Source organism: Drosophila sulfurigaster, chromosome X (genome assembly GCF_023558435.1).
Source record: "Drosophila sulfurigaster albostrigata strain 15112-1811.04 chromosome X, ASM2355843v2, whole genome shotgun sequence".
NCBI lineage: Eukaryota > Metazoa > Arthropoda > Insecta > Diptera > Drosophilidae > Drosophila > Drosophila sulfurigaster.
In genome coordinates, this window is record NC_084885.1 from 29,862,239 (window position 1) to 29,880,142 (window position 17,904).

General features: G+C 36.4%; 1 protein-coding gene across 1 annotated transcript; it reads right to left on the bottom strand.

The window, feature by feature from the left end:
* Nucleotides 1–3,242: 3,242 nt before the first annotated feature.
* On the bottom strand, nt 3,243–7,586 carry LOC133848801 (uncharacterized). Its single transcript, XM_062284495.1, has 3 exons — nt 5,658–7,586; nt 4,171–5,588; nt 3,243–3,876 (listed from the first exon to the last, which is right to left on the bottom strand). The coding sequence occupies exons 1-3, from the start codon at nt 7,584–7,586 to the stop codon at nt 3,243–3,245; spliced, it is 3,981 nt and encodes a 1,326-aa protein (XP_062140479.1).
* Nucleotides 7,587–17,904: the final 10,318 nt, after the last annotated feature.

Here is a 17,904-nt window from a genome sequence, read left to right on the forward strand (position 1 = left end):
CATTATGAATTATTGAACTATTGGCAGTCTAAGCAAATATAAATTGAGCAATAAATTTGAAGGCAAAGGGAAAGGGTTCGATTTGAGTTTCGGGCGTCAGAATCAACGTTCCTCACCTCCCTTCCTCCCTCTGTCACCCTCTTTCAATGTGTTTCTTACGACATCGATATGCGTGAGTTTTTTCCTACTTGTTTTTTCTTAGCTGTTGTTTTATGCCATAAGTGTTTGCAAGTGTGCTTAAAAATCGTCATGTGACATGACGCAGTCAAAATTGTACAAAAAAAAGAAAATACAAACAACGAAAAACCTAGAAGAACAACTTCGATGGCAATTAGCGATAAAACTAGCGCTATGGTTCAGCACTAAAAGGTCGCGGCTCAATTAGATGAGTTAGTCGCCCGTTTGATGTGCCCAAATTGAGGTTGCAACTTGCAACTTGCAACTCGGTGGCACACACACGGTACGGTAAACGTGGCCACGTGGCCCTCGCAGCTGACACTCGACACTCGCCTCGAAGAGTTGAGCCAATTTTAGTCGGACTCTGTTTAAACTAAAGACACTCTCTCTTATTGGAAAGCCATTAACTCTTCAGTATGCCAACTGACTCCGCAATTAGAGTGCTTCACAATTGCAGTCGAGGAGGGGAGAACAAAATAATATATAAGTCTATAAGATTCTGGGACTATATTAACATATTTCTGGCATAGTAGACAAATGATCTAATATTCTTCAATTTGAACTAATAGTTCAAATGATTTTGTCTTTAGTTTAAAATTGATAACTGCAAGGCATTTAAAAACTTTGATTCTATTTTATTGCTATTCAAAAATAAATAAAAACATAGAATGGAAAGAGATGAAATGAAAAAAGTTGGAACGAAATTAAATAAATTTTAATGAAATAAAATAAAATATAATGAACCGAAATGAAACAAAGTTAAATATAAAATGAGATAAAATGTAAAGAAATTAAATAAATAAAAGTAAATAAAACAATAAACCAAATAATAAGCCAAAAAGTATAATAGGATGTCTATAATGAAATAAAATAAATAATTAATAAAATAAAAGTTTTGATTCTAATTTATTGCTATTCAATGTCAACAATTGCTTCTTTGACTTAAATAAAAACAAAATAATGAGATAAAATAAAATAAAAACATAGAATGGAAAGAAATGAAATTAAATAAGTTGGAATGAAATTAAATAAACTTGAAGGAAATAAAATAAAATATAATGAAATGAAACAAATTGAAGTATAAAATGAGATAAAATGTAAAGAAATTAAATAAATAAAAGTAAATAAAACAATAAAGTTTAAAGAACTTCAACAATTAAATAAAAAGCAAAAAAAATGTATAATATGATGTCTATGATGAAATGAAAAAAATAATTAATAAAATAAGGTGAAAAAAAAAAACAATTTACTTAAAAGAGATTAAATAATTTAATAAAATTTAAAAACCAAATAAATAAAAATTTATAATACAATATCTATAATGTATTTCAAAGAAATGAAATGAAATAAGTTGTAATGAAATTAAATAAATTTGAATGAAATAAAATAAAATAAAAAATTAAATAAAAAAATGAAATGAAACAAAGTTAAATATAAAATGAGATAAAATGTAAAGAAATTAAATAAATAAAAGTAAATAAAACAATAAATTTTAAAGAACTTCAACAATTAAATAAAAAACAAAAAAAATGTATAATAGGATGTCGATAATGAAATGAAATAAATAATTAATAAAAAAAGGTAAAAGAAAAACAAAAAACAATTAACTTGAAATAGATTAAATAATTTAATAAAACTTAAAAACAAAATAAATAAAAATTTATAATAGAATAAGAATAAGAAAAATGTATAATAATAATGAAATTACATGTAGATGTAATTTCAATAAATTTTGCTAAAATCGCTTAACAAAATTGAGTTAAGAGAGAACTTGCTAGAATGAAATAAAGCGTGTCGAACAAAAGAGTGCAATTATGTTTGGTTAAAAAGGAGAAATCTGTCCAGAGTCCAACACCGAGCAGTTAGTCTTATGCTTATGACAGTTTTGAGTTGGGATTTACGGACAGTGGCAGTGGAACGGATATTTGTAGATCTTAGATCTTAAGATGCTGCAACAATGGCGAGTGCGAACATCCTAAGCCATTTACAAATAGTATTCTATATCTACGGACATCTGCAAATGCATCTTGCACAGCTGCAGTTCGGGCCAGAAATGAAATGAAATGAAATGAAAGGAAAGGAAAGGAAAGGAAAGGAAAGGAAAGGAAAGGAAAGGAAAGGAAAGGAAAGGAAAGGAAAGGAAAGGAAAGGAAAGGAAAGGAAAGGAAAGGAAAGGAAAGGAAAGGAAAGGAAAGGAAAGGAAAGGAAAGGAAAGGAGAGGAGAAGAAAGGATATCCAACACCTTTTTTGTTTGGACCCGAACAAGATTGTCGCAAGATTGTCACAAGCTGTGGCAATACGAAAGCAAGATTCCAATGAGCTAAGCCAAAGGATTAGAATTAGAATATCGTCTGCAGCAAGTTGAATGAGACAACTGAATGAGAGACGAAGAACTGATTCATTCATTAAGGTCTTTGCCACACGCAACAGTTCACAAAGACTCAGACTCAGACTCAGGTGCGCCGTCAGCTTATGCTAATGAGCAGGTAGACGAGCGATCGTAAATCAATAGCAAACTACCGAAACAGTAGGCGTTGGAAATCCTTTCGACAGTTAATTAGTGCAGCCACACCTGAACCCAAGTAACTAGAAGAAAATTAAATACTTAGACAATGCAAACTGAGATTTACAATCCATTCCAAATCGCTATTTGTTCTGAGGATCAGTGGAAAACACTTGAGACTCCAAAACTTCAACACTTTACGAACGTTAAAACTCGGTTAAGCATGGACAATTGAAACAATTTACAAATGAACACTTGCAAAACTCTTGAATTTATATATACTTTATATGTATATGTAAGTATTAAAGAGAAAAAGCTATTCAAGTATAGAATTTTATTGAAATAATCATGTAGATTGCAACATTTCAGTTCAATTGTAAATCTGAGATCTATTTTTATTGGGATAGGCAAGTTAACTTTTTGTAAATATGGCACATTGTAACAAAAAGAAAACATCGTTTGCTTAAAGCTGTCGATTCACATTAAGTTATCACATTAGTTGCTTGTTATCCTCTTTTCCCGCTTTAAATGTTCGTTACAATTGAATATCCCGATATTTCTTTTAAAGACTATTGATCTTTTTGGCTATTCTCAGGATGTGACCACGCATTATCTTACAGCTAACGCCACTAAGCAACGGATTATTGAGCTCTGGATCCTCGTCACTCGGTTCAGTTTCTTTCGGCTCCTCCTTGGGTTTGATTTCATCGGAACTTTCCAATTCCATAGGCTGCGGAATGTCCTTCAAATGTTGATCTACTTCGGTGGACTGCTGATTCCTCTTAACTTCCTCCACATCATGCTGTACTTCCACTGGTTGGAGCACTTCTTCCGTGGTCTGAGAGTTCTCCTCGGACTTTCGGGCAGCCAGTTGCACATTCTGCAACTCGCGACGCAGCGCCTTGCGTTCGAATTTGCTCATTTGTGTCTTTTGTTTTCTACCATTATTCGTCTTCCTAATCACAAGAGCTTCTACATTCTGAGACGTTGAAGGCTTTGTGTCGTTATCCATCTCCGGATTTAAAGATACCTCAGGTTGGTTTACAGATTCGGAGCATGGCTTTTCATTGCCAGCTGATAGATTCATCGATTGATGCACTTCACTTTCTTTGGCGTCAGTTGCTTGATTGGCGTTTGACTTCTTCTTGGGTTGATCAGTTATTGCCTTAGATGTCTTCGATTCATCCAAGCCAAATCTTGGGATAGATGGCGATTTTAAGTTTACCGTTTGATTGACGTTTGATTGTTGTTCCGACTTTTCTTTCGACATAGCCTTGGGTGTTGACTTGTGTTTTTGGTTTCCAGACTGAATTGATGCTTGATTGCTTGAGGACTTTGGTTGGTTAACAACTTGATCATTTCGAGTTGCTGCTTGATTGACATCTGATTGATGAACTGCTATCAATTGAGCTTTAGATCGGCATTTCATTGCTATTGGTTTAGTAGCGCCTTGTTGACATCTTGTTAAATTTTTTTGTTGATTGACTAACGATTGAGAACTCTGTGCTGATTGATACTTTCTTGTTGGAGAACGAATCTGGCGAATGGCGTTCGACTGTGGACACTCGTCGGAATTATGATTCATCCGTTGATAAGTTTTAATATTCCATGATCGTTTAACATTGTCCACAGACTGTGATCGTAACGGAGGAGTCTCTTGCTTCGTCGATTGCTCGATGGTTTTTGATTGACTTGATTTCCTTTTATACATTTGCTTGAATATCGATTGCGGCAATTTGGGTTCACCGATGGGATAATCATCGGGAAATGAAGGCGGACTGCGCATCCCGTTGCATTTTTGATTGACAATCGGTTGAGGCGAAGACTGTGATTTGCGCAATCGTGCCGATGGCGTTGCTTGCTGAACACTCAACTCTGGCCACTCCTCCTCTCGATCTTGTTGCCCCAAAGCAAGTTGTGGTTGCTGTGATCCTCCAATTCCAAGTGCTGTTTGCTTAATCAAATTGTCTAAATTGTTAGAGTCAGAATCTGATTTTGTTTTAACTTTGTCTGTTGTCGGCTTTTCCTGTGGCATTTGCACTACATCGATCTTTTGCAGAACTCTTTCAGATTTTTCCTGCTGTATTTGTCCGATCTTTTGCTCATTCTGTGGCAATGGCATTTGTTCGATCTTTTGCAGAATTGTTTCCGGCTTCTTCTGTGCCATTTGCTTTTCTTTGATGTTATTTAGATTTGTCCTTGGCTCTTTCTGTGGCACTCCCACTGCATCGATCTTTTGCAGAATTCTTCCAGAATCCTTCTGCTGTATTGGTATTTGTTCGATCTTTTGCAGATTTGTTTTCTCGATCTTTTCCAAAATTGTGTTCGAATTGTGTTCCTGTAGCATTTCCTTTTCTTTAATCTTATGCAAATTTGTCGTTGACTTTTTCTCCGATAGTTGCACTTGCTCGATCTTTTGTATAATTGTTTCTGATCTTTTCTGTGGCACTTGCACTTGTTCGATCTTTCGCAGAACTCTTCCAGACTCTTGCTGCTGCATTTGCTCGACCTTTTGCAAATTTGTCGATGACTCTTTCTGGAGCATTGACACTTGAATCGTTTCTGAATTTACCACCTCGATCTTTTTCAGAATTCCTTTCGGATTTTCCTGCGGCATTTGCTCGTTCTCTTGCTGAATTGGATTAAGCAATGTTTTATTCGATTCTGGCGAATTCAGCAACTCTCTTGCGATTCTCTTGGCTGGCTTTGTCCATTTGGGTGCTTTCTTGAGAGGATTGTGCTGCAGCATCGGCTGCTGCTGTTTGGCAACACGACGCGGAGCACGAAATTGCTCCGGTTCAGTTTGTACATTGGACTTTGATTGATTCACTGTCGCTACAGCTGCCGTCGTATATTGAAGAAGCTCCTCTAGATCGGCTTCATCGCTGGCACCTGTGCTCATTGAAGTCTGCAATATAGTTTTGAAGTTGCTGTCAGTTAAGTTGTTTATCTACGTTGAATTCACTCTTCTACTCACCTCGGTTTGTATCTCCTCCTCTGTTGGCGTTTGAGTTGCTGAATTGACATACAATTGTCTCATTGATTGTCCATTGGAGCTGTCATCGCTGCTGAGCACTTGCCCATTGATGATCACGCGATTGGGCGGCTCATCATCGAGTTCAGTCTGTCTGTAGATGGAAATCACCAGCCTGCCGAATGTACGAGTTATGTGAACTTTGCTTAAGGATGACATATCGAGCTCGATAATTTTAGGATCGTTGACAGGCTGCGGCGTTAAAATGCTCGATGGCGATGACGGAAACGATGTTGGTGTCGTTGACGATGATTGTGGGCGATAGTTATTGGTTTGGTCTGGTAGATAATGCTGCTGACAGATCAGTGGTTGCTGTTGCTGCTGACAGATCAGTGGTTGCTGTTGCTGTTGCTGCTGTGGATGAGGTTGCTGCAGTTGCTGTGGAAGCTGCTGCTCCAATTGAGTTGAGTGGCAACATGGCTGCTGTTGATGCTGTTGCAACTGCTGAGACTCTAATTGCTGCTGCACGAAATGTGGCTGCTGCTGGAACTGTTGTTCAGCTGGAGGTTGCTGTTCCAACTTTTGCTGCATCTGCTGCTGTGGAGTCTGTGTATCTTGCACTTGAGTTAAGTAGCAACATTGCTCCGAATCCTTTTGCTCTTGTTGCTCATTTGAATGCTGTTGCAACTGCTGAGACTCTAATTGCTGTTGAGTTAGTTGTTGTTGCATCTCCTTCTGCGGGGACTCTACTGGAGTTGAGTAGCAACATTGCTCCAATTGCTGATGCTCATTTGAATCCTGTTGATGCTGTTGCAACTGCTGAGACTCTAATTGCTGCTGCTGCTGTAGTTGAGCTTGCTGAAGCTGTTGTTGAGATTGAGTTTGATGTTCCAACTGCTGTTGAAGCTGCTGCTGCTGCTGAAATTGAGTTGAGTAGCAACATTGCTGCTGCTCTTGCTGATTTGAATGCTGTTCATGCTGTTGCAACTCCTGAGACTCCAATTGCTGTTGAGTTAGTTGTTGTTGTATCTCCTTCTCCACTGAGTAGCAATATTGCTGCTGCAGCTGCAGCTGTTGTTGATTAGAATTCTGTTGATGCAATTGATGTGGCTCCAATTGCGTCTGCATGAAATGTTGCTGCTGCTGCAGCTCAAGTTGCAACTGCTGTTGAGGTAGCTGCTGCTGGAAGTGCTGTTGCTGATATGAATGTTGCTGATGTATGAAATGTTGCTGATATGAATGTTGCTGCTGTATGAAATGTTGCTGATATGAATGTTGCTGATGTATGAAATGTTGCTGTTGCTGCAGTTGCAACTCTTGTTGAGGCAGCTCTTGTTGTATCTCCTGCTGAGGCGAGTCTGTGGCTTGCACTTGAGTTGAGTAACACCATTGCTGTTGCTGATTTAAATGCGTCAACTCGAATTGCTGCTGTATAAAATATTGTGGCTGCTGCTGTTGATCCACCTGCTGTTGCAATTCTTGGTGAAACTGCTGCGGCAATGGCTGCATTAAAGGAGTTTGTATGTGTTGTGCTGTTAACTGCTGCAGATGCTGTTGCTGTTGCTGTTGCTCGATCACAGCTTCATAGTTGCATTGATGCGTGCATTGACCGTGCATCATGGACAACGGCTGCCCCCTCTCACAGCTGCATAGTTGATGATGAGAACGTGATGATTGCAATGGCAATTGAGGCGATACTTCAGCCACAACTAGTTGCAGTCCCTGTTGCAAATGCAGCCCTGGTTGCAAAGTGGCATGCGCATACTGTTGTTGTTGTTGTTGTTGTTGTTGTTGTTGTTGCCACTGCGTCTCGGGCAGCACACAACTTGGTAGCTGCTGCAACGCTTCCGTATTGTACCAGGTGCCATTATAGAAAATACCGCGTGGAGCTCTGCATTCAAATTGTTGTTGTGCCGCTTCAACTTGCTGCATGTTTGACTGACGTTGCATTGATGGCAAAACTTACATGCGGCGATAAAAGAAATGTGCAAATCTCTGGTGAAAAAATGTGATTGTTCGTTCACATTTGACACTCGCCCAAAATGACAATTTGTTCTATAAAAACTTTTTTTTCTGTCAATTAAACAATTGTCAAACACACGTTACCCAACACTGTACGCCAATGTTGCCACCTGGCGCAAAAGCTTTGGCAAGAGAGCGCATAGTTTATGTGTTCTCTTTTTCTGGTATTTTACGCTGCATTTAAATGGCAACCTAAATCAACTTTCTATTCAAATGGAACCGAAGAGCTGGTGTTAAAAAGTAGAGTGTAACACAATACACTCTAATTACACTAATTATTGCATTCTCATTAAAAGTTTGATTTATAACATTTATATTATTCACATTTTATTCAATTTTAATCAACTTTAAATACCAAACCTGACAAAAAAAAGAATTATTATCAAAAAAAAACCTCATTAAAATATTTCCAAAACGAAGATGCGTTCATAAGCAATCTAATCAACTTAGGCATTGTCTCTTTAGGGTCAGAGAGCTGAGTTGGACAAATAGAAAGCACGGTCAGGGGCAGGGGCAGGGTAGGGCAAAGATATAGAACCGCGAGGCCGCGACCAGGATCAAGGCCAAGGACAATGTATTGCACCCGGAGGCTAATCTGTGTGAATGACAATAACAAAGGCCTTTTGAAAAGAAAACGCTAAACGTTTAGCGGCATTTACATATTTAATTGTAAAGAAAATTACCCAAAAAATGCCCCGAAAAGTAAATCGAAATTTTCACAAATCAAATGCGTTTTCATTTCAGCCTGTTTTCATTTTCCACCCGTGGAAAAGAGCGCGCAAAGGGTGTGTGGGGTTAAAAGGAGGAAGGAGGAGGGTGAAGATCAAGAACAACGTAACATTTTATTGTCTTTCCAAGGTGGAAACTCGCGACTGGCGATCGCGCATCCCAACCGCAAGCAACTTGGCCACAAAGACCAAGAAAACTAACCCCCGGCGGTGTTTTTGGAAAATGCAAATTGAGAGCTAAACATAACGAAACGGGACTGAGGAGGAACGAAACGTAGATGAAAACGAAAACGAAAACGCACATCAAATGTCAGAATGTCGCTGTTTTTGGAAGTTTGTCAAACGTTTGACAGCGGGCCGCGATCAGGTTCCCAGTTAAAGGTCTTGAGGAACCGAAAGCAAATTAATGCATGCCTGCAATTAAATTTGAATAAAATTTCAAACTTTATTGAGTATTACGCAACGTCTAACCCTTCTTTCTCAGCGCTCAGCGACGTAATTGATTAGCCGGCGGCCAGAGCGACAGCTCGATTCCATCATGGGATCCGAATTCTCAACATTGCTTCTAAGAAGAGAATCTACTTGGTTGCTAGTAAATTACAAACTGTAATAAGGAAGGAAGCGATGATCTCAACTTCTGGCAAATTTCAAGAAAGATTCTCTCAGAACAAATCGAATTTTGTTGGAAAAAAAAAATACTTTGAAATAACAGAAATGCTAAATCATACTTAAATATTAGTATTCTTTGTTGTAATTAGAATTGGAATAAACAAAATGTTTTAGATTTTAGCAACCGATCTTGAACGTTTGAAAAAAGATTCTCTATTTGATCAAGTAATCTAAATTACGGTCAGTTTAATGTTTGCTCATTACTTCAGTAAAACTCTAAAGACGATCTCAACTTCTGGCAAATTTCAAGAAAGTTTCTCTCAGAACAAATCGAATTTTGTTGGAAAAAAAAATACTTTGAAATAACAGAAATGCTAAATCATACTTAAATATTAGTATTCTTTGTTGTAATTAGAATTGGAATAAACAAAATGTTTTAGATTTTAGCAACCGATCTTGAACGTTTGAAAAAAGATTCTCTATTTGATCAAGTAATCTAAATTACGGTCAGTTTAATGTTTGCTCATTACTTCAGTAAAACTCTAAAGACGATCTCAACTTCTGACAAAATTTCAAGAAAGATTCGCTTATAACAAATCTAACTTTGTTGGAAAAAAAAATACTTTGAAATAACAGAAATGCTAAATCATACTTAAATATTAATATTCTTAGTTGTAATTAGAATTGGAATAAACAAAATGTTTTAGATTTTAGCAACCGATATTTTTAGTGACAGAAAGTTTCTTGTAACTCAGAACCTAGATATCACTTTTGAAGAGAATAGAACAAAAAAAAGAGAACAGAATCGAAAGCAGCCAGCACTCTCTTTTCTGTGAATTAAATGAAGTATTTCATTTTAGATGTTAATATAATAAATAAATAAAAAAAAAAGAGAGCCTGACTTCTAGCTGGCTATAAAAATGTTCAATATTTAGATCAGATGATCTAAATTACGTTACGGTCAGTTTAATGTTTGCTCATTACTTCAGTAAAACTCTAAAGACGATCTCAACTTCTGACAAAATTTCATGAAAGATTCGCTTATAACAAATCTAACTTTTTATATCATAAATTCGTTCGCAGAAATTCGAATTTTGTGGTAAAAAAAAACCCCCCGAAATAGTTGAAATCTTAACGCATACTTTAAAGTAAATATTCGTAAAAATATTTAAATTTGATCAAACGATCTCAGTAGTTTTTTTACTGAATTCATTTATTTGAAACTCAGAAGCTAGACTTTACTTTAAAGGGAATAGAAAGGAGGAAAAAAGTAAACCTATCTTTTGGCTAGTTAAATTAGTATAAAACTTAGCAAGTATCTTTCTCTTTAATCAGAGTATCTAAATTTTAGGCATACCAAAAAAAAAAAAGATTTCTTAAGATCACTTTAGTATTTGCTAAATCAATACTTAAAAAAAAACTGTGAAGATGTTCATTAACTTTATGAAGCCTTTAGCAAGACTTCTACTCCTTGCTGTTCTCTTATTCATTAAATATAATTTTATTAAAGGTAATCACAAATTAGTGGCAGCAAATATAACACCATCTGAGTTGACACCTGCCACAACTTTAATCAAATGAAATAAATTGACCTTTGTAGCAAGTTTCGTGACATGTTTGGACTTTGATTTTATGTGTTTGCGTTCTGTGGGCCTAATGATCGTTTGTTGTTGTTGTTGTTGCCACTGATGACAATCTGTGTCATTAATGTCGAAAGTGAAATGAAAGCAAGTTGCGCACTTCCTGCCACACGAAATGACAATGCAACATGCCACACACAACAGCAGCAGCAGCCGCTGCAACATTGTCGATATGTAAACCTAATTGAAAACTGTCAACGTGCAACGAATTTCTCTTTTTTTTTTTGTGGTAGAGTCGTAAAAAACACAAAAGTTGAGAAGAGAGAGGGAGGCAAAATTAGAGGTAAAACCGAAGCGAAATTAACCCGCTGATTACAAAAGGCAAAAAACAAAAGCGAGTGGCAAATGTCATAAAGTTTCCAATCGACGTGGCCTCCGCTTCCTCCTCCTTCTCCTCCCTTCCCCCTCTTGCTACTGTTCTTGCTCCTGTTCCCGTTCCCATTCCCATTCCCGTTCGGTGTTCGCTGTGTTAATGTGATAGACGCGTGGGTTCGAGGTCCTTCCGATGTCGATATGCATCTACTAACGCTGCTGCACTTTTGACAGTTTATCATTATGAACTCTGTTCTGTTGCTGATCGGTTCAAGGATCACAAGCTCAGAGGGTTGCTAGCACTCACACTCACACACACACTCACACACACTCCCAAGGGGTCAGTGCTTCGGGTTTGAGTTTGGTTTTTGCTTTTACCGGGTGGTCGGGGGTCATTACATGTAAACATTTTAGTTCCATTTGCGTTCTTGTTGTTTTTTCTTTTCCCCCCCAATATTTAATTGATTTTCTGCCGAGGTCATTAGCAGATCGCAGTGCAGCGATAATAGAACAGAACCCAACAACAGCACACTCGACCACAGTCCATGATAAATGCGCTCTCTATATAATTCCTTGCCTTGGTTCTTTCCTTATGCCTCAACTCTGCTCTCTTTTCATTTTGCATTTTTCCTCATCACTGCACAGCGCGCCAAAAAAAAAACAGAAAACTGAAAACACAAAACAAAAATGTTTCGCACACTCATAAATCTCAATCTGTCTAAAAATTGTGAAATTCACAAATGAAATCATTGTGGCAAAATCAAAAATTTAACCGCAAATTAGGCAATAAACAATGGCTAAAGCGGTCATGGGTTAATACGTTTAAAATCAGCTGACAACCACCGCAGCGCAGCAATCAGAAGACCCACCAAAAGGGTTGATCCCGGATCCCGAATCCCGCGAATCCAAAAACATTGCAAATAAACTCACACACACACACACACATACGTACGTACTATAAAATTGCACAAATTTCAATGCAACACTTCCGATTCGCTTCGTCTTATGTTCCATCTCTTTCACACTCACCTCATCTCTCTCTCTCTCTCTCTCTCTCTTTCACAGCCTAAAGGGTTTACTAGCTGTCATATAAATCACAATACATCGCTTCACAACTTTAACATAATAAAATCCTTAAAAATCCTTAGGCAAATGTTGTGCTCCAGTTCGAAAGATTTAAAAAAAAAAAACTATTCCGAATGTGGGATTTTGCTCTTCGAATATTTGAAATAAGACTTTCTCAACACCTGATTTTAATAATTCTCTATTTTAATTGTAAGTAAAGTTTAATTTTGAAAATATTTCATATATTTGATAATACAAAAGTAATTTAAGTTATTAAATTGCTAAGAGAAAAACTGTTCACGATCTTTAGTAAAGTCTTTATATACTAACTACTAACTAGATGAGCTAGAGCAACAAAGGTCTTCAGAGTATTATATAATAACTTCTTCTACAAGAAGGACCCATTAATTTAAATTATAGAATATTTGCATAAATTTAGAATATTTAAAGGATCTACTTGTTAAAAAAAAAAACAGTTCCTACACTTTTATTTAAAAGCAGTATTGCAATCGTAATAAAAGTTAAAGCGTTTTAAAATATTTCAAATATTTGACTTTACAAAATATTTCAATAATTTGTTTGATATCTTTAATCTTCATAAATTAATTACTTCTTTAAGATGTGTTCTTCTTATTATTCTTCAAATTGTAGAAAAGATTTTAATCCTTATTCATCGAAAATTTAACAATATTGCAAATAATAAATAAGCAACCAAGTTGTGAAAATAATAAGCATAACTTTATGACTAAATAGAAATTAATAATTATTATTTTGGAAATTTTAGTTATAACACTTGTAATGATAATAACTTCTTCTACAAGAAGGACCCATTAATTTAAAATTATAGAATATTTGCATACTTTTAGAATATTTTATGAATCTAGTTGTTAAAAAAAAAGCATTTCCTACACTTTTATTTAAAAGCTGTAAAAGTTAAAGAGTTTTAAAATATTTCAATAAGGAATTGTAATAAGAAATAATAATAATAATTACAATACAAATATGTCAAAGCAGAAATGTGAACAAATCGAAGTAGTAGAAAAATAGGGCTGCATTTTCTTGCTTCTAAGTATGTCATATGAGCGACATTTATGGGTTGATCTATTGTTGGGTTGATCTATGCGCTGTGCTGATTTATTATGGGACATATGGACTCGATAAACGGACAACTCAATTCTAAATTCTAAAAGAATTGAGACAACACGAAATTGGAAGCTGACCAAAGCTGTTTACACCAAAATTGATGTCACAAAATCAATTGTCCGACACAAAGCAATAAAAACAAGCTCGGGTTCGGATTTAGATTCAGATTCAGATTCGGGTTGTTGATTTGTTTTCGTTTGATTTGATTTGCAGTTGGACAAAAGGGGTCAGCCTAAAGTTCCCTTCTTCGTTCGTGTCCTGTAAGAACGATCGCTAATCCTCATCGCGTCGAGCGTTGCATAATTTTCCAGTTCAGTGAACCGCCATCGAGCCTGACCCACAGAAGATGGTCGTCGTCGTCGTCGTCTTTGTCGTTGCCGTTGTCGTCCTTCAGGACATTGACATACATAATGAAGAGGTCAGTTTCGCACGCTGGCCTCATGCAGTTTGTTGTTTGTTTATGTTGATGTCGCTTCCGATGCCGATGCCGTTAAAGGATTACCAGACCCGCAACATGGGCGCGAACTTGTGGTCGCCGTCAATCGTTTTTCCCCCCCGTCTCACAACCCGCGACCAGCTGCATATCCTGCTTCTGCTTCTGCTTCTGTTCCTGTGCATTCGTTACGTGTTTCGGCTTCTCAGTTTTTTACTGCCATTGTCCTGCCGCTCGGATGCTGCGACCGGCCACAACAAATCAAATCATTTGTGCCTAGTCACATCCTGTCACATATCCTGTACTCTCTCCGCCTGTTCATGATAAATGAATCGCGAGTTTTCGACTGGCCCATTCAGCCCACAACATTCCCAGGCTGCCAAAATAAAAAATAAAGAAGAAATGGGAGCATCATCAAACAACAAAAATCACTCACGCACTCGCAACCATAGAAAATCATTTACACGTCACAACGAATCACAAATCGGATCCGCGAAATGCAAGAAAAGAGATAGAAACTGAGACTGAGACTGAGAGAGAGAGAGAGAGGAAGAAAGTAACTGTCAAAGTTGAAGCAACTAAATGATAAAATTACAAATTAATATAGAAAATTGCTATAGACATTCTGACATGTCTTATTTCATTAACGAATTGCAATCGATATTTCATTAAATAATAATAATAATACTATATAAAAATATTTGTTAATTCAAAAAATAATAATAATATAATATAAAAATTAAATCGTTATTTCAATAACTAATAAGAATACTATAGAAAATGATTCCGTAAAGTGTAATTAACTAGCATCAATTTTTATTTCTACCTTGTTTTGTAGATCAAGAACAAACCGATATCAATTAGTATTCCAAAAACCAATTTTGAATATATATTTCAATTATTTTTTAAGAGTTTCAAAATATGTATTTCAGATATTTGACATTACAAAATATTAAAATATTAATGAAAAAATTGGGATCTAGCATAAGAATTATAGCGAGAGCTCTTAAAAGTGATGCAAAATTGAATTTAGTAAAGATGAATCCATTAATTTACTTTGTATGAAATGACAACAAACCTTAAAATCAGTGCTAACTAAATGCCTAAAATTCCTAAAGAAAAAAGACCTGAGCTGATCCTGAAGCACCCCCAAAATAATTCCCTGATATATTCCCTGACTAAAGCATAATCAATACGCAGCAGCTGCAGCAAGTTTCTCTGAAAGTTCAGACAGGGAGCTAGCTTATTATAGAGAGATAGACAGACAGAGGGAAATAGAGAGAGATGGAGAGAGAAAGAAAACTCAGATATTTCCTGGTAAGGAGCCTGGATGAGCCAAAGATTAAATTAGCTACAAAAAAGTAGAAAGGGACAGTTGAAAGAGTTACTGATGATGGGAGAACAGGCGACACAATTAAGCGCAATTGCCCAAAGGGTCCAAGCTAAACTAGCTGCATGTAAATGTTAAATAAAAAAAAAAGAAGCGAAATGATGTGTGCGCTCATGTGAATGGATATAACTTACATGTAATAAAAATCAACCTTCGTTATGGGACATCAGCATCGAAGTAAAGTAAAAGCGGACAGCAGAGGACAAGGGGCAAGGCTAGGCAAGGCAAAGTGGGAAAATAAAAAGGGGCAAGGAGGCTGTCTATTTGCCTTCTTTGGTTTGACGGACAACCTCAGAGAGCAAAGAGCATCAAGACGCTGTGGGCTCTTAATTAATTTCCGCTGTTTTTTCTAGGCAGCATCTCATCAGCGGGTCGAATGTAAATTGAAATGGAAATCCAAATGGTATAAAGTATAAAGGGTTGTCTTGATTAGCCTAAAGCTGGCCAAGGGTCGTTGATCGTTGATCGTCGATCGTTGTTGCTCGTTGTTGTTGTTGTTGTTGCTAGTCTAATCCAATTACCAATTGACCGCGTTGCAGTGCAGTTTGTTGCCGCAGTTTGTTGCACGCCTGCAAACGCCTGCGACAAAAAAAAAAACAAAGATGCCAAGATGCTGTGTCCTCCTGCTGGAACACAGACAGCTGTCCTTTGGGTGTTATTTGCGCCGAGATTTTTCCACATTTCCATTGTCTGCCTGTTCATTTTCCTTTTTGCCAGCGATTTTTGTGTCTGGTTTGTTTTTTTTGGCATGCGCCGTCTTCATCTTCGGCTTTTGTCATCTGCAGCTGTCGCTGCATTGTTACGGCATCGAGTTATTGTTCAATTTCTGTAAAATGTGCCAATTATGTCGATTATTGTCCAAAGGCAATTGAAAACAAACGAATGACTCACAAGGCAAACGGAGTTCTCTATTTCTCTTTCAACAGAAAGTACGTGGTAAGAAGAGAGAGAGAGAGAGCTAAGCAATAAGCGTGATCCAAATGCAACTCTGCGCCCACAATTTGAGCATTGGCAACTTTGGCCAGCTTTCAGGGCTGTCAGCAATCAGTGTTGCAAAACACGCAAATATCATTAACTATACAATACTTAGAATTCTAAACCCAAAAATATATGTAACTATATTTTATGAAAAACCAAACAAAAAATTGTTGAGCAAGAAAAAGAAAAGTAAAATTTTGGACTTTACAATGAATAAGCGAGGTTAGTGCACAACAATGGAAATGCGCTTTCAATTGCTTCAATTACACGAATTACACAACAAGCAGAAGAGAAGGGACAGGAAGGGGAAGGGGTATGGGAATTTCCCTGCCAGCACCCTCAGCTACTAGACTAGGCTCCCTTCTTCAGCGAAACCCAAAAGTCTTGATCAATATTTGAGCTAGCATTATTGAATGATGACGATGACGATGATGTTGAGGGAGGGGGAGGGGGGACGCAACCCCTAGCGGCAAATTTATTTAAACAACTGTGCAAATAGTTCACAAAGGTCGGGGTAATCATTTTTGTTTTCATTTTCATTTTTTTCCAACGCATTTTTTTGAAAGTTTTTCTCCCAAAAAAAATAGAAAAAAAAAAAGAAATGCGCTAAGCCGGCAATCAAAATACAAACAGCAGCCAACAATGCAACGTTTTGACAGGGAGAAAAAAACTAAATCGTCTCACTCAATGGGGCGGCTTTATTATATGGATTTTATGTTCACATTCACATTTCTTTTTATTGAGCAATTGTGCAATCGAAGCACCTGAAGTACGCAACCCCCCGCGGAAAAAAGGCAACAAGCTGACTTTGTTTAATTGTGCATTTTGCAACACGTTCACATTTCCCCCGATCCCCGATCCTCTTTCCTATTTATTTTTTTGTTGTTGCTTTTTAATCCCTTTCGGGCATTGTCACAACTATTAACAGTTAACTCTGCCCCTCTTAAGCCAACAACCGGTCTTACATAGTACAACAATTGACGCGCTTTGTTGCCCCAAATACAATTTTCCATATCAATGCACTTCCATGCCACAAAAAAAAAAAACTGTCCAGGTTATGCCCTCAATTGCACAATCTTAAAAGAATCCAAATAAATACTATAAAGTACACAATATACTAAGTTAAAAATATAACTTTAAAATTTACAAAATATATATATAATTCAAAATTTACCATAAGCTGAAAAGAATATCAATGAAATGGTTAAAATTGAAATCCATAATTATAGATCTCATTTGTGTTTTGAGTTCTTTATGCATTTCTTTATACTGTTTTTAAATTTAGAATATAAAGTTAAAATTGGGTTCTTCACACATATTAAAGTTCATATTCATATTTATATATATTTATATTTATATTTTTAAATTGTTCTAATTCATCGAAAATAGTATACATATATAGTTGTCTATATATTTTTAATGAGTATTCAGGACATTTCCATCCTAATTGGACTAGATATCCCAACTCTTTACCGAAAAAAGTATTTTAAAAAGGTTGTCTATATTTTTTTGATAAATATTCAGGACATTTCCCATTGGACTATGCAATGAACTAGCTATCCTTGCTCTTAATCGAAAATATTATATATCATAGTTTATACATTTTTGATAAATATTCAGGATATTTCCCTTTATATTGTTCTCGATATCCTTAATCTTTATTGAGTTTCCAAAATGTGTAGACTGCGTTATGTACTATTTATAGATTTTTGAAACTGATTTCTACGAACGTAGATTGAGAACAGAGAAAGCCTTTGAAATGCAAATCTTAGTGTAAAAAAAATTAACAAAATTTCATATTCGTTTTAATTTTTCCCCCCATATGTGACGACGACAACAACACTGCCCCAATCCCAATCTCAATCTCAATCCCACAACCGAAAATCTACAAACCCTTGTAGAATACCTAACACGCAAAGCTAAACAGAGG

Excerpts from the sequence above, each read along its gene's own strand:
- LOC133848801 (XM_062284495.1), bottom strand. The coding sequence starts at position 7,586 with ATGCAGCAAGTTGAAGCGGCACAACAACAATTTGAATGCAGAGCTCCA. Across the intron at positions 5,589-5,657 it reads AGGAGGAGATACAAACCGAG|ACTTCAATGAGCACAGGTGC; the intron begins GTGAGTAGAAGA and ends ACTATATTGCAG. Across the intron at positions 3,877-4,170 it reads TCAGCACAGAGTTCTCAATC|ATTTGGCTTGGATGAATCGA; the intron begins GTTAGTCAATCA and ends ATCTATCCCAAG.